Here is a 22299-nt window from a genome sequence, read left to right as displayed (position 1 = left end):
TAGTGTCATTGTGTATATTTTGTCTTGTGAGTTATGTATAATTTATGTTAATGTATGTTGGTCATGTTTATAATGTTCTTTGATGCTGTTGCTAAATGCTAATTTTCATGGCATTTATTCTGTGTGTCCATTATAATAGCCACAAAACAGGATCACTACGGCAACTCTGGTTTACCAGCATGCTACATAAAGTAATCCAAGCCCGTCATCTGCCTTCCATTTTCTCTAAAGGTCATGGGAGAAGGCTGTTCAGCCCATCAAGTCCATACCAGTTCTCACAGAAATCCCACCAATCCCATCTCTCTCATATTTCCCTCCCACATGCCAATCAACTTTATAACTGAGACGCCATTGGCTGGATTTTAACGCTGTGGGATTCAGACCCACCTCACAAATACGACTCAGGTTTGTAGCTGGCCTGTCCTGTGGCTGGGCCCCAGTACACCCCACCACTCAATATTTCTGCAAGCAGAATGCGGGAGGGAAACAAAATAGCAGAGGCATTAAGTGGTATTTGATCCCCGCTCTGGGAATCCTCCAGCTTCTTGGAGGTGGGAACACATATGGTATTCCAATAAAACTGAGCATACTGAAAGTGCTCAGCAGGTTGGCCCAGCATCAATGTTAACCACTTCTATCTCCACAGAGGCTGCTGGACCTGCTAAGTATTTCTGACCTGTTTTCCCTCCGGATTTCCAACACCCACAGTATTTTTGTTGCCGCCCTTTAAACAAAGATAGCTTGTTTTATCAGACAAGAACCTAATAAAATCCAGTAGAAATTTGCCTAGGCAGAGTTGTAATGGGAGATACCTGCATCTGTACTCAAGGGGATGGGTTTAGGGGACAGGGTGAGAGTAATTGTAAAAATTGGTGCAACACCTTAACAAGCATTTGGGGAGTTTGGCTGCTGGATATTGGAACAGTTTGACTCTTGGAATTTGGAGATCCCGCAAGGGGATGTGATACAGTGATTGTATATAGAATAACAACACCTAGATGGAAAATACTCACGAAAGGGTGGAAGAACTCAGCAGGTCAGGCAGCACCTGTGCAGGGAAATAGAAAATTGATGTTTTGAGCCGAGATGCTTCATCAGGAATGGAAACAGCTTCTCACATCATACACCCTTCCCCACCTGGTATCACCCGCTAGCGGGTACTCCTCCTCTTCTCCCCACCTTCTTATACCTGCTTCTGTAACCTTTCCAGGCCTGTTGAAGGCGCTTGGCCTGAAGATTTCCAGCATCTGTAGAATCTCTTGTGACCTAGGTGGTAAAGGAAGAAATGCTTCCACCGGGTATGGTGATTGTGCTTTGCGACTTTCCCTGACCGTAGTTGAGTGGTGGGAAACTGGGGACACATTGACAGGCATGTATGTGAATAACATAGTGAAATAAGCTAGAGAAAATGGGGTAATCAGAGAGCTAGTATGGACTCAGAGGGCCAAATCGCCTCCTGTATCATTAGAAAACAGAAAAATGGGAAATTAATCAGGTTTGTAAAGGGTTTTGTGGGCCTTGTGTTTCTGGAGCTAAAGAACAACACGAGTACTGTTGGGATAACACCCCAGTGTAATACACAGCTTTGCTGTGTCAGGCAGTGACCTTAGAACAAAACAATAGGTTAATTCTGTGTGAAAATAGCAGGAAAGTTATTTCAGAGCCACAGAATTCTGCCTCTCTGCTGCTGGAAGATCCAAAATAGTCATCGACAAGCTGACACTTGAGCCCAGAAGGTTAAACTGACCATTTGTTCAAGACTGTGACATACTCTCTGGAAGCGAGAAGGCGGAGGTCTGATTTTGTCTTCTTAATTAATGGAAATATTCCGAGTCGATGTAGCAGAGCTCCTTCCACCTAGAAATATTAAAGCTCTGAGAGTCACTGCCTGGCCTAATCAACAAAGACCTCCTGACCAAAGCAGAGTTCAGAGTGTGGTGCTCGTTCATGCAGGGAGCTTTTCAGCTGAATGGCAGAGGGAACAGACAGGAAGCTGGAAAAAGAAAAGGAGAAAAGGATTTCCTGGTAGGAGAAAATGAAACCGACAGGAGGGTTTGTGCTGCGTAAACCCTGGTATGGAGGAGCGACAACACCTCCAATGATAAACCACCAACAGTGTTCATCTTCACCCCGAATCAAAATTTTCCCACTACACATTAAATAAAAATGTAAAATTAATATGGTTATTTGAACAATTAATATTTGTTTATTCATTTCAAGGTACATAATGAATCGGGAAGAAAGATCCAAACAATGTCATCTTAAATCACATAAAGTCAGTACAAAAATTTGTATTTGGCCTGTTTAAATAAAAGAACAGAATTGAAAATTAAATAAGTGGTGTTGGCATCTAGGAAAGAGATGCAGTTGTAAAACTCCATCTGATTCACTTCAGGAAATGCAACCCCTACCCAGTCTGGTCTACACGAGACTCCAAACTTCACTGGTGGGATTGATGTGCAATTGCCTTCCAAGGCAGTCTTAGCGGATTCTCAGTTGCGTTAACATCTCAGAATGTTGGAAACACTGGGTAGCTCAAGCAGCATCTGCAGAGAGAGCAACAGAGTTATGCTTCAGGCCAGTCACCGTAGAGTCCTTGACTTTGTTTCTATTGCCACAGAAGCCTCCTGACCTGCCGAATGTTTCCAAGATTTTGTGCTTTGATTTACAATTTGCACCTTCCTATTTTCATTGTGGATGTATCAGTCCCCTTGCCAGTAGTGCAGTGAGACTCAGTGTGAATAAATAATGACTGCAATAGACACTGGCCTCGCCTACACTGTCAACGTCACAAGAATGAATCAACATCTTCATCTCAAAAACTTATAAACACAAGAGATCTGCAGAAGCTGGAAATCTAGTGTAACGCCCACAGAATGCTGGAGGATCTGAGCAAGTCGGGCAGCATCTATGGAGAGGAATAAACAGTCGACCTTTTAGACCAAGACCCTTCATCAGGACTGATGGAGGGTCTCGGCCTGAAAGGTCACCTGTTTATTCCTCTCCATAGATGCTGCCTGTCCCTTTGTGTTCCCAAGCCAAAGTGGTCGCAATTATTAAATGATCACTAAGACATGAGAAAAGACTTCTTAGTGCTCAAAGAGATGGCTTTGAAGGGACATCTGACTTTTAGAGGAGCTGATCCAGGAGCTTCAGTCCTGGGGCATCAAGTGTTAAGTGAATATTCTATCCAAGTCTTCAAGGAGAACACATTTGTGATTCTCCCTAGATTACCAATTAATTTTCTCTTTATCGGGTCAGATACATTTTTGTTGAAAGGTATTTTCTTAATAAGAAAGTGCGGCAGCCTGAAACTGAACCAATATAATTACACCGCACTGTTTTGAGCCCAGCTGCTTATCTGGAATTGGTCATTCTGGGGCTATTTCCAGCCTCTCGCGGGGATTACTGGGGCACGATGCACTCCAGGGAATATCGGTGATACAAAGATTAGCAATTGTGTTATTCATTGAAAATACTGTTCTCCTTTCCAGCAGCAGTTCTGTTTGTTATTGTGGTTAAATCCCTGATCTCAGACTGCATTCAGCTCGCCCCCCCACCCCCTACTTCCAGCTGAAAGATGCTCATCTCCCCACACCACGGAAAAATTCCCCACTCAGCACATTGAGAACTGACCAAACAATAGAGGTAAATGATTCTCAGCTTGCTGGCTTTTCGTAATGCCAGCTCCCACAGACCTCTGCCCTGATCAAAGGAAGATTAAGGCTTATTCCAAGGATCTTATTACTGCTGTTACATCCATTAACTGACATAAAGATGTAGAAATTGCTGAACATAATAATTCAAGTGAATAGAAAGAAATTGTTCATTCTGAAAGTCATCTCCCACAGGATACAGAAAAGATTTGATTTGTCATTTAAGGTCGAGAGGACATGTAAACAAAATGGAAAATTGCTGCTCTTGCTTAAGGGCCGAGAACCATGTAGACAAAAGAATAAATGATGCAAAAAATAATTGTATTCGTTCGCAAAGAATTGGACAAATGTTGGAAGGGGAAAAAATGGACATTGATATGAGTGGAGGGACCAGCGGCTGGGTTGGAATCAGAATCAAATTTAATATCACGCACATGTTAGGAAATATTATTTTGTGGAAGCAGAACAGTGCAATACATCATATAAAGGTGATAAATTATAACATGAAATATAAATATAAATCATTAAATAGTGCAAAAAGAGCAAATAAACAGCAAGGTAGTGAACATGTAGTGGGTGAGTGAGGGGGAGGGGTGAGAGAGAGGGGGGAAAGCGTTGGAAAGGGAAGGGAGTGAGAGAGGGGTGTGGAGTGAGTGGAGAGAGAGGGGTATGGAAGGGGGGTTGGAGAGAGGGGGACGTGGAGAGGGGTGGTTGTGGAGAGTGGTGGAAAGGGGGCGGAGGGAGAGGGGCGGAGAGAGGGGGATGGCGGAGTGGGCGGTGGGAGGGAGAAGGGGTAGGGAAAGAGTGAAAGGGAGGGAGGGAGTGAAAGAGGGACAAAGAGTGAGGACGGGAGGGAGAGGGAGAGGGGGGGAGTGAGAGAAATGGAAGTAGGGGGAGAATTGGAAGGAGGGAGGGAGGGAGAGAAAATAGAACAAGTCCGAACATGAGAATGGGAATTGCTGCCCTGCAGCCGTCAACATTTCTGAATGGAGACTGTACCTTGGTCTTGGACCATTTCTCCATACCCTGCCCTCATCCCTAACTCTATCCTCCTTTCAGTTTGAAAGAGGTTTAGGAATAAACCATTGTGGACAAATATTCTAAATCTTCTCCACCCTCAGAGAGTACTAGTATTTTTCAGAGGTCTGTTTATTTCACTTGACATTTTGACACGAAATTTCCAATTTGTGGTGTCATGTGCAGATTTTTTTTATACCTCCAATGTTCCTCAGGATACTTAGCTCAAGTAAAAGTTACAAGGTGAAAGTCGGCATTGTTGCAACTTTCACATCCTCCGTATGGAGCTCATCCCACTTGCTTGGGATTTTACAATCTGGAAAATAATGATACGATGAGTAGGGGTGCAAATCTTAAAACTTTTAAAATTAAATCTTCAAACTGAGTGGTCTGACACTGGATAAATTAGGAGCTGTGTGAGCTTTAAAGGTGGGATTACCCAACCACTTAAACTCTTTCGCTCCCAGTTGAGTAATATACCATAAAGTTTACGAGCATGTCCCATTGTTCACTGATATTTACAGAGCCCTCGCTCCCTTTGAGCTCAGTGTCAGAGACTGCAATGTGCAATCTAAATAACAGCCACCAGTCATTCATTAGTGTGAAATCTAAAGGCAGCCAATCAATTATCTGACTCACTGAACATTTTATGTAGCTGTGGCAAGCTCTTTGATGCCCTGGGGTCCACCTCCTCTATCAACACAAGCAGAAATTCTGTAACAGTCCATCATCTTCCTCGCTGAAGTTAAAAGCCTTTGAGAGGTGAGTGGCATTCTGGCACCCCCGACTCCCCCAGAGAAGCAGGAGTTGGCCATTCAACCCTCCTCCAGATTTAGTTACCCCTCTGCTGGTCAGCCCCTCCACTCTACCTCCGGCCAATCTCCTGTGCAACACAGGTCCACCAGGAGTACAACCAGAACGTACTCAGCAGGTCAGGCAGCCTCTGTGGGAGAGAAGCAGGATGAGGCCGATGACCTTTTATCATCAGGTGCATAAAATCAGAAAGGGCACAGATAGGGTGGATGCATTCAGTCTCTTTCACCAAGCGAGGACTGGGGAGCATAGGTCTAGGTAGGGTAGGAGGGAAGAGATTTACTGGGAAGTTGAGGGGCAATATTTTGTTTTTTATACAGAGTGCTATGTATCTGAATGAACAACCAGAGGAAGATGCAACAACAACTCTTTAAAAACAGTTGGACGGGCACATAATTTGGAAAGGATAAGAAAGCTATGGGCCAAACACTGGATAATGGGACTGGATAGGTCACCTCAGTCAGTATGAATCAGTTGGGATGAGGGGCCTGCTTCCATATTGTTTAACACTGAGACCCTATCCAATTGACCCTTATCATCCATAAGGTACTGGACCGGGCTGTGAGGCCAATTCAGGTTCCTAATACCATATGGAAATGTTCCCTCATTTGGCTCGGATTTTAAGAGGAAGCCTTTGTGTGCTGATCTTCATCAGGAGAGGAAAGTGTTTCTTTGAACCCACCTGTTGTATGCATTTATCCTTTATGATGGTTTCATTAAATTAATTGCTGGACAAGGGAACCAGGAGACAAATCTGCCTCACCTTCCCCATGATTTGGTGTTTCTTTTGGCCATTGCTTGGGAATAGGCTGCAGGACTGTTCCTGCTTATGGATTCATTTCTGGGGTGGTGAGTGTCACTGCAGGGGCTACCACTTGTTGCCCATCCCTAATCATCCTCGGGGGAAATGGTGGTGATGCCCCATTGACCAGACAGCTCACGACACCAAAAAGAAGAAGTCACCCTCAGGCTGGTGATGGTCCTCCCCACCCCCGAAGGACGTCTGTGACCGGGTGGGTTTTTACAACAACCTGCTGGTTTTCCCACTTATCGTTACGAAGACCAGGTATTACTTTCCCAGCTTGGGAGCCAAATTTAAATTCCACAGCCCTCAACAGCGAATCAACCCATAAACGCTGAAAGCCTGGCACATCATTCCCTCTAGAACCTCAAACACGAGGAATTCTGCAGATGCTGCAGATTCAAGCAACACACATCAAAGTTGCTGGTGAACGCAGCAGGCCAGGCAGCATCTCTAGGAAGAGGTACAGTCGACGTTTCAGGCCGAGACCCTTCGTCAGATCCATCCTAGAGATGCTGCCTGGCCTGCTACCCTCTAGAATCTGGCAGGTTTAAGCCCCTCAGCCTACCCGAGAGAGTCACTAGTACAAACATCAGCTGGAACATGGTGCCTCGTCACATGCCGGTGACAATGAACCTAATTCTGATTCTTTACCGGAGGCAGCCGGGGCTTTTACTGGAGTTTGGGCATTGATCAGAAAAATGCCTCCGGTAGGAATCACTGCCATTTTGACCGCCTTCACAATTAAATAGGTCACCAGCACTCACAGGTCAAGTGGGAGACTGGTTACCCACCGGCAGATAAACAAGGGTCAAATCCTTAGCTAGAATATTCAAATGAGATCAGTAGAAGACCCTGAATAGGCCTTTCAATCTGAATAGCCCTTTTCCCTCAGATGGGCTGCAGAACCGAATGTGTTGACCAGTAACCGTCTGTTAATGAATCCAGGCCCCCTCTTCTAACCTCCCAGAGCTGATGTCCAGTACAAGAAACTTCCCCCTGCCCCACAACCTGCGTTGACACAAGATCCTTATAGACAACATGACACTATGCGGTTAAGCCTTGCACTTTGATAGAGGGAATAAAAGCATAGACTATCTTATAAACAGGGAGGAGATTCAGAAAGGAGAGGTGCCAAGGGATTTGGGAGTCCTTGTGCAGGATTCACGAAAGGTTAACTTGCAGGTCTAGTCAGTGGCAAGGAAGATCAAATGCAATGTTAACATTCATTTTAAGGGACTTAAAATATAAGAGCAAGGTTGTAAGGTTGAGGTTTTGTAAAGCATTAGTCAGACTGCGCTTGGAGTATTTTGAACAGTTTTGTCCCCCTTATGTAAGGAAGGATGTGCTGGCTTTAGAGAGGGTCCAGAGAAGGTTCATGAAGAGAAAGGGTTACTATATGAGGAGAGTTTGATGGTTCTGGGCCTGTACTTGCTGAAGTTTAGAAGATTTGCGGGGGGGATGTCATTGAAACCTATTGAATATTGAAAAGCCTAGACAGAGTGGATGGCGAGAGGATGTTTCCTACAGTGGGAGAGTCTCACACCAGAGGGCACAGCCTCGGGATACCTTTAGAACAGAGAAGAGGAGGAATTTCTCATCCTCATGAGGAGAAAGCAGGGAGGTGGTGGATCAGAGGGTTGTGGAGGCCAAGTCATTGGGAATCTTTAAAGCCGAGGTTGGTAGGTAGTCTCTTGATTAGTAAATGGCATCACAAGTTACAGGGAGAAGGTAGGAAAATGGGGTTCAGAAGAATACTAAATCAGGTATGATGGACTGGAAGAACAGACTTGATGGGCTGAATGGCCAAATTCTGCTCAATTCTGATCTGTTATGGTCTTGTGTGATTACGCCAGCAGCTCCCGATTCCCACCAGGTGGCGGAGCAGGGTCAGTCACGTGGCAAACAGCAGGCTGCTCCCTGCTGACAGCCTCACGTTGGTTCGATTCCTGGCTCTGCAACTCTACACCACCCCGCCTCCCCGCCCCACACAGTCAGTGGCTGAGGTAGCGAATCGAATGGAAGGCAGACCCGCTAAAATAGCCACTTCAATCAGTCAACAGTCGCTCACTTTCTCCAGCCTTTAACCCACAGAGATCATCGGGCTCCTACAGCGATGACTGAGCACATTTCATTGATTTTGTTTACAATCCCCAGCTGCTGGGTGCCTGAGATTAAATAACTAACTCTCGCTTCTTTCAACACACTCTCACTCAGCCCTGCCTCTTTGAGCAATAAAGGTCATCGTACTCTATTACAGTGCCAATTGTAAGGTCCGGGCTCTGTTCCTGCTACTGTCTGTAAGGAGTTTCTACGTTCTCCCTGGGACTGGGTATTCTCCGGAAGCTCCCAGCACATCCTCACTGATTTGATTTGATGCGAACAACGCATGTGAAAATAAAGCGAATTTTTACCTTTATCTTTGATTCTCACATCTCCCGGAAATGCTTTGGGACCATCTTACATTAAAGACACCTTTAATTTGACCTGCAGAGTAACGTAACACTTTTTTTTAGGTTATGAGGACACTCAGTCCTAGTTTATTGTCATTTAGAAATGCATGCATTAAGAAATGATACAATGTTCCTCCAATATGATATCACAGAAACACAAGACAGACCAAGACTAAAACTGACAAAAACCGTATAATTATAACATATAGTTACAACAGTGCAAGGCAATACCGTAATTTGATAAAGAGCAGACCATGGGCACAGTAAAAAAAGTCTCAAAGTCCCGATAGCCCCATCATCTCATGCAGACGGTAGAAGGGAGAAACTCTTCCTGCCATGAGCTTCCAGCGCTGCAAACTTGCCGATGCAGCATCCTGGAAGCACCCGACCACAGTCCGACTGAGTCCATCCGAAAACTTCGAGCCTCCGACCAGCCCTCCGACACCGAGCACCGAGCACCATTTCTGCTGAGCACTTCGAACCTGCCCCGGCCGTCGAGCAACAAGCAAAGCTAAGGATCTGGGGCCTTCCCCTCCAGAAAGGACCACACAGTATCAGTGGCAGCGAAGCAGGAATTTCAGAAGTTTCACCAGATGTTCCTCTGTACTCTCACATCCGTCTCCATCAAATCAGAATTGTGCACGGCACCCCACTTGACAGATTACAGATATTCATCACTGGAGTGGCCGCTGGGCGCTGTGTCGCGCCGCCATCTTCTCCTCCTCCTTCTAGCTTGAACAAAACTAAAGGAGATGTTCGAATCAAAAAGAAATTTTCAGCATTTGTTTTATGAATGTATTGCTTTGTAGGGTCTGGTTTCACTAACATCGCCAGCACTACCGGCTCAGGACAGTGGGATGGGTGAGCTTGGCTCTTGAACCACTTCAGTCCATATGATGAAGGGAGTTCCAGTATTTGGACCCAGCAGCAATATACTCCAGATAGGACATAGCACACAAAAACCCAATAAGATAAAGAACACCATCAATATAGATATAGTGATAACTCGTGAGAGCACACTTGGAGTATTGTGTGCAGTTTTGGGCTCCTTATTTTAGAAAAGATGTACTGACATTGGAGAGGGTTCAGAGAAGATTCACGAGAATGATTCCAGGAATGAAAGGGTTACTGTATGAGGAACATCTGGCAGATCTCGGGCTGTATTCCCTGGAGTTCAGGAGAATGGGGGGGGGGATCTCATAAAAACACTCCGAATGTTAGAAGATCTGAACAGATTTGATATGGCAAAGTTATTTCCCATGGTAGGGGATTCTAGGACAAGAGGGCACAACTTCAGGATTGAAGGTCGTCCTTTTAGAACTGAGATGCAGAGAAATTACTTTAGTCAGTGGGTGGTAAGTCAGTGGAATTTGTTGCCACAAGCAGCTGTGGAGGTCAAGTCTTTGGGTGTACTTAAGGCAGATAGATAGGTTCTTGATTAGCCAGGGCATCAAAGGGTATGAGGTGAAAGCAGGGGACTGGGGATGACTGGAAGAATTGGATCAGCCCTTGATTGAATGGTGGAGCAGACACAATGGGCCGAATGGCCTACTTCTGCTCCTATATCTTATAGCCTTATATAAAATAGCTTATACACATAAATTGATTGTATGTCCATAATGTGATGAAGAGTCTGTACAAAGGTAACTGACAGGAAATTATAAAGTGGTGGTTGTCCATAAGACGATAAGACATAGGAGCAGAATTAGGCCATTCAGCCCATTGAGTCTACTCCACCATTTCATCATGGCTGATCCTGGAATCCATTCAACCCCATATCTCTGCCCACTCACCATGTCCCTTGATGCCCCGACCAGTCAGGAATCTATCAACTTCCGCTTTAAACATAGCCACGGACTTGGCCTCCACTGCAGTCTGTGGCAGAGCGTTCCACAGATTCACCTGATGGGAGTGGGGCAAACAGTCTGTCAACAGGATTTCTGGGATCGGTCATGATGTTACTGGTCCTTTTCTAGCACCTTTCTGTACATACGTCCTCAATGGTGGGTCAGCTGGTGCCAGTGTTGCACTGGGCAGTTTGACTACCCATGGCAAAGCCTTTCTGTTTGTCACAGTGCCATTTCCGCACCAAGCAGTGACACAGTTTGCTAGGATGTTTACGGAGCTTTAGTTGACTGAAATCTCGGACTAGAAACCTTGAAACACCATGTAAGAATTTAAAACTACCAGCATTATTGGGAACCAGCGAAGCCGCTGTGACTCTGCGTGCCGCCATGTTGCATGAGGAGAGGTATTTCAGAGTTTGGGTCTCAGCGTCTCCACATCAGAGAGGCCAGCGTTGCAAATAGGTGTCTCACCCCCAGAGACTTACCCGTCATGTCAACAGAGCAAACCTCCCCAAGGTGCTTAATGCAACAAAACGGGATTGCAAATAGCTAAAGGGATTTCAAAATTGGCTTCTAAAATAAAAGAAATAAAAGTGTAAAATCTATTGAACAGTTGAAAAGTGAAAATCACCATAGAGTGAAGTCAGACTGAAGCCTGGTGGTAGAGTTTCTAAACTGCAGGAAGGGAAGAGGTGGCCTGCTTGTTGCTGCAAAACCCTCGCTGTAACCATACCTTCTGCAAGAGCAGGAGTTTTAAAGCAGAACTGAAGATTGTTATTGAAACTCTGAATGGCTACAATGAAGAGGGAGCTTGCTGAACATTAACGGGCCGAACAGTTGTGATTAGAGGGATCTCTGTGGCTCCTGCCGCCATCATCCCAAGATGGATCAAACTGTCAAGTTACTCAAGCTCTTTTCCTCAGGCAATACCCTGCCAGCTCATGGGATTGAGTCTCACACCGGGGGAAAAGAAGGACTGCCACCTAGAACTCTGCCCAATCTTCAAAACCTCAGCCACCGTCCCAAAGCTGGGCAGTGCCTACTGCCTGTGGGATCTCAGGGAGTAAGATTCATGTTTGCTAATCACACTTACACTGAAATATATAGCAAAATATGTTGTTTGAATTAACAATCAACACACGCAAGGATATGGTGGGGGCAGCCCTGCAAGGGTCACCATACATTTAGATGATATCCAACACAGCCTCCCCACCATTGAAATTTAAAAATGGCTGCTCCTATCAGTTTAATATCTGCTACATTGCTTATCTTAATTTGATTTTAACAACAGGGAGAGAGAGAGAGAGAGAGAGAGAGACCAGCTTTCTTGCAGGCACCTCAAAGTACATTTATTCAATGTATGTATGCAGTATACAACCCTGACATTCATCGTCCTGGAGACAGCCATGAAACAAAGAAACATCATGGAAAGCATTCAAAGACAACATCCAACACTCAAAGATAAAAAAAAGAGGAAGTTGTGCAAACAGCAAAAAGTGGAAAAAAAAACACACACAGAACATAAAACATCAAACGGCAGAGTCCTTGAAACAGTCTAGCAATGTTCAGTTTAGTTCCGTTCAGTTCAGTTTAGCACTGTGTTGTTTATTGACTGCAGGCCACGGGGATCCTGATCAAAATTGCACAAAACAGCAATAAAAAGGGGTAAACAGAAACCAGAAACACATATACTTTGAATGTAAAGACGGTCAAGAATTGCTTGCATTTTATTTCTTGCACATATTTTTATGAGTAGTTTATTCTTGAAAGTTTTAAAAAAGTTCCAAGACAAACATCTGCTGCTGGAAGATAACCAGCTCAGTGAAGCATGCACTTAGTTCCGCCTGAAACGTGGCCGTCCAGTACAACAGAGGCATTGAAACAAAGAAACACCATGGAAGCCATTCAAAGAAAACATCCAACACCCAACATGCAAAAAAAAAGAACAAATTGTGCAAACAGCGAAAAATAAGTGGAAAAAAAAACAGACCGAATATAAAACATCAAATGAAGCTTGCTGCTATGTGGAGAAGGACTACAGTCTGAGGCCCGGCCACCAGCAGACACTGAGGGGCTGGGTCCCTGTGTAATTGCCTCACAATGCTTGAGGTATTGCTCAAAGAGACCACATGATGCTCTGTAAGAAGAATGTATTAACCTGATAATACTACCACTGTACAGACACAATGAATGGATAGACGGAACAATGCTATGAATGTACAGGAAGCAACATATTGTTTTGTACTTCTTGTTCGTACTTTTTAAATGCAGAAGCCCGGGGGCCCTCCAACCAGTTGTGAACACTTCTAGCATGACTTGTTTAAAGAGAACACAAGAGATTTTGGTGCTCTGTAAGAGCATGCCCTGTTTGGACACCACCGGGATTGTATTCATTGATGATGTAAGAAAGACACACAAAATGCTGGAAGTACTCGGGTCAGGCAGCATCTATGGAGGGGAATAAAGAGTCGGCGTTTCGGGCCGGGGCCCTTCGTCAGGACTGGAAAGGAAGGGAGCAGAGGCCAGGAGGAGCTGGGGGAAGGGGAAGGAGTTCACACTGGCAAATGATGGATGAGACCAGGTGAGGGGGAAGTTGCATAGGTGGAGGGGATGATGTAAAAAGCTGGGAGGTGAAAGGAGGAAGATGTAAAGGGCCAAAGAAGGAATCTGCCAGGAAAGGATACTGGACCTTACAAGAACGGGAAGGGGTAAGGGAACCAACGGAAAGTGATAGACAGGTGAAGAGAAGAGAAGGGTAAATGGTCAACCAGAATAGGGAATTTTCCCCTCACCTTCTTATACTGGCATCTGTCCCATTCTTTTTCCAGTCCTGATGAAGGATCTTGGCCCAAAATGTCCACAGTTCGTTTTCCCCGATCTGCTGAGTACCGCCAGTATTTTGAGCGCGTTGCTCTAGATTTCCAGTATCTGCAGAATTTCTTTTGTTCAGAAGAAGGACCTGTGCTTTGTGTTACCCAAATATATTTTGAATGAATATAATTTATTTTTAATGTAAAGAGCCAACATGGAGCCTTTGGGCTGAACGGCATCGTCTTGTACAGTAACGAGTTTACAATTCTCGATCGGACACAGAATTGGCCTTGCTCCTCAGGACAGACAGCGAAAGCTAAACTATGCTGAACTTCTGTCCTAAAAACCAGGCAAATCTGGGAGTAGCGAGCAAGGCTAAATTCAGTGAAGCCGCGCACATTCAGAGACATTAAAACTGGGGTAAATAACTCAGAAATATAAACCTAAAAACTTTTTTCTTCCCTTTGCATTCCAGTTTGGTGTCTGTCATTACACTGGACCTGACGGTTTAGGATATGGGAGGCGAGTGGGGAAATTTAAAAGGCACTGCGAGGTTAGGCAAAAATGACAGACTCGACTCCGCCACCGCTCTCCCGAATCTGCCGCACATCCCAGCCTCACCCGTGAACCCTGGATTTAAGCTTTAACGACAGAACGCCAGCGGGACCAACAAGTTTCCGTCACTACGTTGGTGTTAATGGGAGTTTGCCGTTCACAAATGAGTACCTCCTTCCTCTATAATCCAACAGCAGACAATTTGGTGTTTGGGATTATCCGAGGAACACGTTGTAGAAAGTTAAACCTGTTTAATTATTACTTGGAACAGCCGCTCAGAGTCAGACAGGCACATCACTTTTTAAAAAAACTTTTAAGGCAGAAATTGGGACAAAACCAAAGGCAGAACTGGGGGAATGCCTGTCTGCAGAAGAATTTGGCCCGCGCTTGTAAATGCTTTTTTTTCTGGATAGGTTCGTTCGGTGCAAGGACGGAGAAATTGTCCTTTTAACTGAGAAAGCCTCTGCTAACTCCCAGAGCCAATCAATGCCGTGTTTCTGCGGGACTGAATGTGTAATGAGAAGGGGTGGGGAAGTGGCTGGGCAGCCGTGAACCTGTCAGGCAGCCCGTGTGTCTGCGCAGGGCTGGCTTGTGTCCCCAGGAGATGGAAATCTCAGAGAACAGGCAGCGAGGCAGACGGAGCGCCGGCAAACGCAGTTCAAGTCAGACGGGTAAAACAACAACTTTACCTCACTGTGACAAGATGTTGACCAACAGTAACAATGGAAGATGATGCGAGAGGTTTAATTCTGAACAAGGTGCGATAGGGTGACGTGATCCATGCGGTGAATTGAAGAATTCGGCAAATTTTACACTTGGAGAAGGGGTTAACCACAAGAGGACTGTGGAAAAAAAAGGTATGGCAATGTACGCTGCCGTTTGTAAATGTCGCTGTCGCCCTCTGCCCTCCCAGAGGTGCTGGGATGGGGCATCCAATCCTTTCCTCAGCTGCACAAGGAATGCGCCGAGAATTTTGCACGTGGATGTATTCTTGGTGAAAAGTTGAGAATTATGTTTATGTCAGTGAACAGCAGGGGAGAAAATGCACCAGTGTATGACAGCTTCGGAACCCGCTGCCAAATGGTGTGGGAGAAAGGATGGCTTTCTAAAGGGGAGACGAGGGAAATCCAGACCAGCAGTGAAACGGCACCGAGAGGTCCAGTATGGATTCGCAGGGTAGAATGGCCTGCGCTGTAACAAAAGTTTATGATTTTATTCTTTAATGCACAGCTGAACAGCTTTGCTCCCCTCTGCTTGGTTTGACGCTATTGTGTTATTCTTGTTGTGTGCTGTTACAGCGGGGCTGGTGTGTTTGTGTATGGTGCCTGTCCCAGCTTTTGCACCCGTCACTCATTCACTTTGTTTGACTTTGGATCAGTATACTTTTAGTGGTTTAGTTAGAGCTCTCTGTTGCAAAACTTGGTAAATAACACGTAGCTTTAAAATGTCAATTCATTCCCAAACATTGAGAGATAACTTTTGTTTTTTTAAGTTTATTTGCGAGTTAAACATCTTAAATTTAAGTGCCTAATGGAAAGGTGAGAATGAATGAAATACACCAAGTTATTATTTAGCTTCATTGGAACCAAACTGCAACCAGCAAGAAAATGAGGTAGTATATGATGACATATATGTACTTTGATAATAAATTTACTTTGAACTTTGAAAATTATAGTCCAATTACAAGGGGTGACACATTTGCAAAAACAATTCTTTGCTCTGGTTTGGGATTTCTTTGCCCTTCTATGGAGAGATTTTAGTCAGATTTTACAGTTGAATACTGCCTCCCTATAACAGACAGCATTTCAAAATGTGTTGATGCATTCCTGATATGTCAGTTGTGGGTCAGATGTGTTGCAAGAAACCCATTCCAATTTTGTATTGCCCAGACAAAGGAGTACCTGCAATCTTTTCACTTTCAACTGCCGAAGTGGTTCACACTACCATGCAGGAGCAGGCTTGAAACTAATCTGAATTTAAGTGGATAATGCAGGCAAGTCAAAGGCAAGAGCAGTTGTTGGAATCTTGCCCTATCTAACTCTTTCATTTTCAAATAGTGCATGCTATAATCTCAGACTGCAAGGAACCAAAAAAAAACTATGGTGCAGGTAAATGTGCTACTCTGTCAAAATATCATTGTCTGTGTTGTTCATGTAGCAGCTGGAGAGGGACCTATGAATAAATGAGACTTATGCTGTGTTCCATGTGTGCGCATCAGCTTGTATACTCCCAGGTACTGTTTTTGCAGCAAAGAAATTGCAGGAGAATTCATTTCCCCTTGAATGCAGATGAAAAAAATCCTGTCTCTCGGAAGTACCTTAGCTGTCGAGGTCAGAGAGAACGGGTCCCAGTGCTGGTAGGACCAATCCAAGAACCGAATGATTGATCACAAACTCAGAGGTTCATTGTCCAGAAACAAGCTCTTCAAGCCACCGTGTCCTTATTGAGCATCTTTCCTTATCAATACTAACCCCCATTTATCAGCACTTGGTCTGTAGTCTTTTATTATGTTAATTCGAGCACTCAGACAACTACCAAGCAGTCACCCAATTCCACAATCCGATCAGGCAGTGTGTTCCAGATTCTAAACACTCAGTGAAACATTTTTTCCACGTTCCCTCAGAACCTTTTGTCCCAAACTGATGTAAATTTACTATTTATCCCCCCCACCAAACCCATGTCTTTTTTGTATGCATCTCTTAGATTATGAAGACACACGGTCCTCTTTTATTGTCATTTAGTAATGCATGCATTAAGAAATGATACAATATTTCCTCCGGTGTGATATCACAAAACACAGGACAGACCAAGACTGAAAAAACTGACAAAACCACATAATTATAACTATAGTTACAAACAGTGCAACAATACCATAACTTGATGAAGAAGTCCATGAGCACAGTAAAGTTCAAAGTTTCTCAAATGTCCCACATCTCACGCAGACGGGAGAAGGAAGAAAAACTCTCCCTGCCATGCCGACCACAATCCGACTCTGAGTCATCTGAAAACTTCGAGCTCTGATCAGCTCTCTGACACCGAGTACTGAGCACCACCTCTGTCGGAACGATTCGACCTCCTTCTCGGTCACCAAAAGCAGGCAAGGCCAGGGATTTTGAGGCCTACCTTCTGAAAGATTCCCAACCACACAGTAACGACAGTAGCGAATGGGCGTTTCAGAAATTTCTCCAGATGTTCCTCTGTGCTTTCACATCCATTCTCCATCAAATCAGAATTGTCCACGGCCCCTATTTAACAGATACGATATCATTTTTCACCGGAGGGCTGCACACACGCAGGCGCGTCGCCATCTTCTCCTCCCGCCTGGTAGAGCTGGTGTTCCCAACCTGGGCTCCACGTACCCCTCTGCTAATGGTGAGGCTCCATGGCATTAAAAATATTGGGAACCCCTGTGTACTTCCTGCCTTCTGTGTGCCTCAGTTTTGTATTCTTCCATCAGACTCCCCCTTTGTCTCTTCCAAACACAGTCTCTCCTCAAGCCAAATGCTCCATTTCAGGCAACTAGTTGGCAAATCTCCTCTGTACACTCTCTAGTGGAGTCCTGTACTTTCTATAGCGTAGAACCATAGAAGACTACAGCACAGAAAACAGGGCATTCGGCCATTCGTGGTGACCAGAACTGCACACAATAATCCACTTCTGGCTATAACTATCATTCTATAAAAGGATAGTCACCCTGCTCTTACATTATTGTTTGACTAATGAAGTCAAGCAGCCCAAACACCACCTTCACTACCTTATGGCTACCTTCAGGATTCCTTGGAATTTCCAGTTCCTCAATGCACCTTAGGGCCCTACCAGTCTTTGTGTGGGATCCATTCAAATTGTTTGGGAACAGAAGATATGCCTGGAGAATTGCAGCTCAGACAAGCTGTCAGTTTTGGAACCTCCGTGGTTACAACAGCATTGGAGCTTTGCAGTTCTTGTGCAGAAGGAACTCCATGTTCTCTAAAGTAAATAAAATGGAAGTAGAGAGGAAAGGCAAAATAAAATTAGATTGTATTCATGCAGAAAGGCAAGAGGTCATATTGTTGGCAACAGGGTCAGATACATAATTAATTGAAAAACTCATTTTTGCTCCATAGAACATTTGATGTCTCAATTAACATTAATGGACAGATTGCACAACCATTTCAGCCCAGTGTCAGCCAGAGATTGTAGGTTTAGAACCTGTAACCAGAGGTCAGAAGAAAACATTGGCCAACTGTTCCTATCGTCGTCGTGGGTATCCCTCGAGGTTGAGGATGATGGTCTTTGTTCTGCTGGTCTACTTATGGGCTCTCAAGTGGCTTATGAGTCCAATCTTGACTTTGAAAGTTCTTCCACATTCAGGACAGGTAGTTTCAGATGGCAGATCAGGCTTTGGTTGTTGCTGCCTCTCTTTCCATTTTCTTCTCTTTTCTTCTAATTCTGCACATCTGTTGGCTTCAAAAGTTGCTGTTCCTTCTCAGATGACGGCTTGCCAGAGTTTCCTGTCCTTGGCATTGTTCCTATACATTGTTCCTAAAGAGAGGTGCAGTATTGTAACTTCAATGTGCTCTTGGATCATGGACTGTAGGAAACTTTGAGCACAGAGCAGCTGATCAATACATTCTGTCCAAATAATTAGATGTGTAGAATCCAATGATAATGCAAGCTAAGAAGTATTTTCAAGAATACCAAAGACTTCTAGCTGGCATAGCATGTATTGACAAGATAAATGGACAAATGGTAGGACCTATGGCAGGAGGTCCAACAGTGAGCAACATTGGTTGTTAAAGCTGTCACTGTGATGGGAATCAAGTGTCAGTCCAGGACAGTTAAAATGCACTCATTGTAAAAAGGTCAGTTCGTGAGATTGAAGTGAAGATTGTAAACCAGAACAGAGACAGCCAAGCAGTTTGTCTAGTAAAGACTCAAAAAGGGAAGTCTGTATAATAAAATGGTTGAGGAATACAAGAATCACACAGAAATTGCACCCAATGTTTAAGGTAAAGTTAACAACCAAGTTGATGTCATGAGAACTTACGGGCACAGTGCATTGCAAATGTGTTTTGGATGAATTTTGAAGATATTAAGACTAAGGGAATGTGTTGTCTTCCACAATAAGTGGTGGCCAAGCTATCAATTGTAGTAACTGATTGCATAAGCAAACTTCTGCCCAGAAGGGATTTGCAGATAGATTAGGGGGAAAAAAAAGCATGTAGAAACGTTTTTGAAGGGATTGGATGTTTCAGGATTTGTGCGCTGATAGTGAGGGGCACAAAGCTCATGTACATCAAAGTGAATAAACAGAAACCTAGAGCAGAAAATGCATGAAGCTACAGGTGGACAAAAAGCCAAAAAAAAAATCATAAGTTGCTGTGAACAGCACAAAAATTGATCGGGTGACACTTTCTCTGAAGCCCAAAGCAGATAGAGTAGCACAACCTTATGGACATTACATTGGCTTCATCTGAGCCGTGGACAATGAACTGTACCCTCTTCCTCAAGCTGCTTTATCACGTGGGGTCAAAGTGTTAAATGCAGTACTGCCTCATACATATACAGCAAGCGCAGGTAAAGATAGCAAAAGCTACCAATGATCAACTACCACGCTGGTTTGTATTGTGGCTTAGACTACCTTATGGAGTAGCCATCAGCAGCAATATCACAGGCAACTGTGGTAAGAGTCCAGCATGATGCCTGTACTTGGGCTGATGTTCTGACTTCAGAGAAGTAAAACCTTTGTAATTTAAGAGCAGTCTAATCTCAAGCAAAGCAAAACATGGCTGATATTCAAAACGCAAAATAAAACCCTACCGGAAGTAATCAGATTAGGCAGCATCTGTGTACAGGTCAGTGCTTTCATGCTTTAGGTCAAATGTCCTTGCATCAGAAGTAGGATAAATTCAAAATCTATCATTAGGATAAAGAAAACCGGGAGGAGAGGAGAGAACAATGGGAACATCATAAGCGGTAGTGCTGCCTTCTAAGGGAGGCCATTGGGTACCGGTTGGCCTGCTGAAGGAGAAAGATGCAAACAAAGATGTGAAGAAAAAAATATGCAACCAAGTCTAACTCCACAGCTGTAGACTCACTTTTGGGGACTCTGCAGCTCATGTTCTAAGTATTATATATTTACTTTTTTTAAAAAAAACTATTTACACAATTTGTCCTCTTTTGCGCATTGGACGTTTGACAGTCTTTGTGAGTGGCTTTTCGTGAACTCTATCGTGTTTCTTTGCTTTAAATCTCAAGGTTGTATATTAGATTAGATTAGATTATGAGGACACACAGTCCTCTTTCATTGTCATTTAGTAATGCATGCATTAAGAAATGATAAAATTTGTTCCTCCAGAATGATATCACAGAACACAAGACAAACCAAGACAAAAAAAAACTTGACAAAAACCACATAATTATAACATATAGCTACAACAGTGCAAAGCAATACCATAATTTGATGAAGAACAGACCATGGGCACAGTAAAAAAAAATCTCGAAGTCTCTCGGAAGTCCCACCATCTCACGCAGACGGTTGAAGGGAGAAACTCTCCCTGCCATGAGCTTCCAGCGCTGCAAACTTGCCGACTGACTCTGAGTCCATCCGAAAACTTCGAGCCTCCAACCAGCCCTCCGACACCGAGCACCATCTCTGCCGAGTGCTTCGACCCAGGCCCCGGCAATAGGCAAAGCCGAGGATTTGGGGCCTTCCCCTCCGGAGATTCTCGATCGCACAGTAGCAGAGGCAGCGAAGCGGGCATTTCAGAAGTTTCTCCAGATGTTCCTCCGTGCTTCTCACGTCTGCCTCCATCAAATCAGGATTGTTCACGGCCCCTACTTAACAAATACGATATCAGTTCGGAGTGGCCGCACGTGCTGTGTTGCGCCGCCATCTTCATATGGTATACATACTTTGAAAATAAATTTGAACGTTGAACTTTATAATACTAAAAAGTCAGGCAGCATTTGTGGAGAGAAACTGAGTTAATGTTTCATGGCTTTTGTCAGAAGTTTGTTTTGATCCAAAAATATTAGATGCTCTCCTCTTCACAGATGCTGCCTGACCTGCTGTGCACTTCCAGCACCTTTCACTTTGGAAATGCAAAGAACTTCTTCAGCAAAAGTGATTTACTTGAACTTGAAAGTCAATTTGCATCATCTGCAGTCAGTTATGAGCAAAGTCAGAAAATAGGAAAATACTCTGGAGCCTTGATAGTTTCCAGGAAAGATCTGGTCCAAGTGAGGTTTTTTGGTGGACTTTATGATGGTATCAATATCACTTCAACTCTGAAAGGATGGGCTACAGGAGGATAACCAGCGAGCAGGACAAGGCAACAATGTGCAATTGTTGGGAAATTCCAACACCAATTGTATTGTAAAACTGACCTTCAGCAGTGAAATGTCATAGACACTGAGAAGCCCATTGCTTGGGCATAACACACAAACCACAGATGAATGGATTGTGTCCAGGCAGGGGTGGAGTCAGTGGTTATATTTGTAGTTGTAAAGTTTCACTGGTTCCTGCTAGGGTGCCCACTCCAAAATCCGTGATCAGTAACAGTTGGCCATTCTTGGGCTTGGCAACCTCAGGAATGTGGAGATGAGCGATTGGTATGATTGCAATGAATATAATAAATACAGGGTAAATATCACGGGATGCTTTTCCGATCTGCTTTTGCAGAAAGCTCAGTGGGGAAGGTGAAAGTGCACAGCAAAAGACAACACAAGAAGCAAGTTGGTAAAGAGCAAGTATTGACACAAAGCACTTGGAGCATTTGAGCTACAAAACACTCAGACAGAATTGCAGATATACAGGTGATTAAAGAGTGTTGGGTTCAGTCCAATGGGAAGCACAGGTGCAAGAGAGGCAGTTGAAACAAACTCAGGGTTATGATGTGCCAGAAAGTCGGTTTCATAATGAAATTTCTGTATAAAGACATCCATGCAGATCAGAGATAAGAACATTGGATATTGAAGCAATTGTGGACATCAGAATTTAGCAAACAGAAAAGTTGGCAAGTTTTCAAATAGGCTCATCTAGTTTACTAGATCCCAGCGCATGATACCCAAAGCAAAGTAGAGAATGTTGCTCTTGCAATTACTACATCCAAAGGACGGAGAAGAGCCAAGACAGCATTAGTCTAAAGAAGTCACAACTCTGGCAATTTCCCTCAGTCTTCAGTTCAATAAAGGTTGCCAGTGCAGTTACAATGGTGATTGCTTTGATTAAACTTATAAAATCTGTATCAGTTTTTGTATCAAATTCCTCCAGCATTTTGTGTTTTCCTTTCGACTTCCAGCATCTGCAGAATCTCATGTTTAAAACTTGTCAAATTTTTTCTTTCTTTTACAAGGCACGGGCA

The 22299-nt window shown here is 44.1% G+C and overlaps 2 protein-coding genes across 5 annotated transcripts in view; one reads left to right on the top strand and one right to left on the bottom strand.

Moving 5' to 3' along the window:
- LOC134350988 (uncharacterized) overlaps nt 1-14307 on the bottom strand; it is a 45981-nt gene extending 31674 nt beyond the window's left edge. Inside the window, exons 1-2 of one of the 2 annotated variants that reach the window (XM_063056936.1) lie at nt 13381-14307; nt 1014-1048 (exon numbers count right to left, since the gene is read on the bottom strand). In XM_063056936.1, coding sequence (XP_062913006.1) covers nt 1014-1048; nt 13381-13809 — 464 coding nt within the window. In that variant the 5' untranslated portion in view covers nt 13810-14307. Of the gene's footprint in view, nt 1-1013; nt 1049-8898; nt 9485-13380 lie in introns of those variants that run through there. The other variant, XR_010019038.1, reaches the window with a different exon arrangement.
- Nucleotides 14308-14545: 238 nt separating this feature from the next.
- The window catches only part of LOC134350986 (leucine zipper putative tumor suppressor 1-like), an 84116-nt gene continuing 76362 nt past the window's right edge, over nt 14546-22299 (top strand). For all 3 annotated transcript variants that reach the window (XM_063056932.1, XM_063056931.1, XM_063056933.1), the window contains exon 1: nt 14546-14811. The gene's annotated coding sequence lies outside the window, so the exon portion shown is untranslated. The remainder of the gene's footprint in view (nt 14812-22299) is intronic.

Source organism: Mobula hypostoma, chromosome 8, assembly GCF_963921235.1.
Source record: "Mobula hypostoma chromosome 8, sMobHyp1.1, whole genome shotgun sequence".
Classification (NCBI taxonomy): domain Eukaryota; kingdom Metazoa; phylum Chordata; class Chondrichthyes; order Myliobatiformes; family Myliobatidae; genus Mobula; species Mobula hypostoma.
This window is presented reverse-complemented; position numbering and strand designations above follow the sequence as displayed.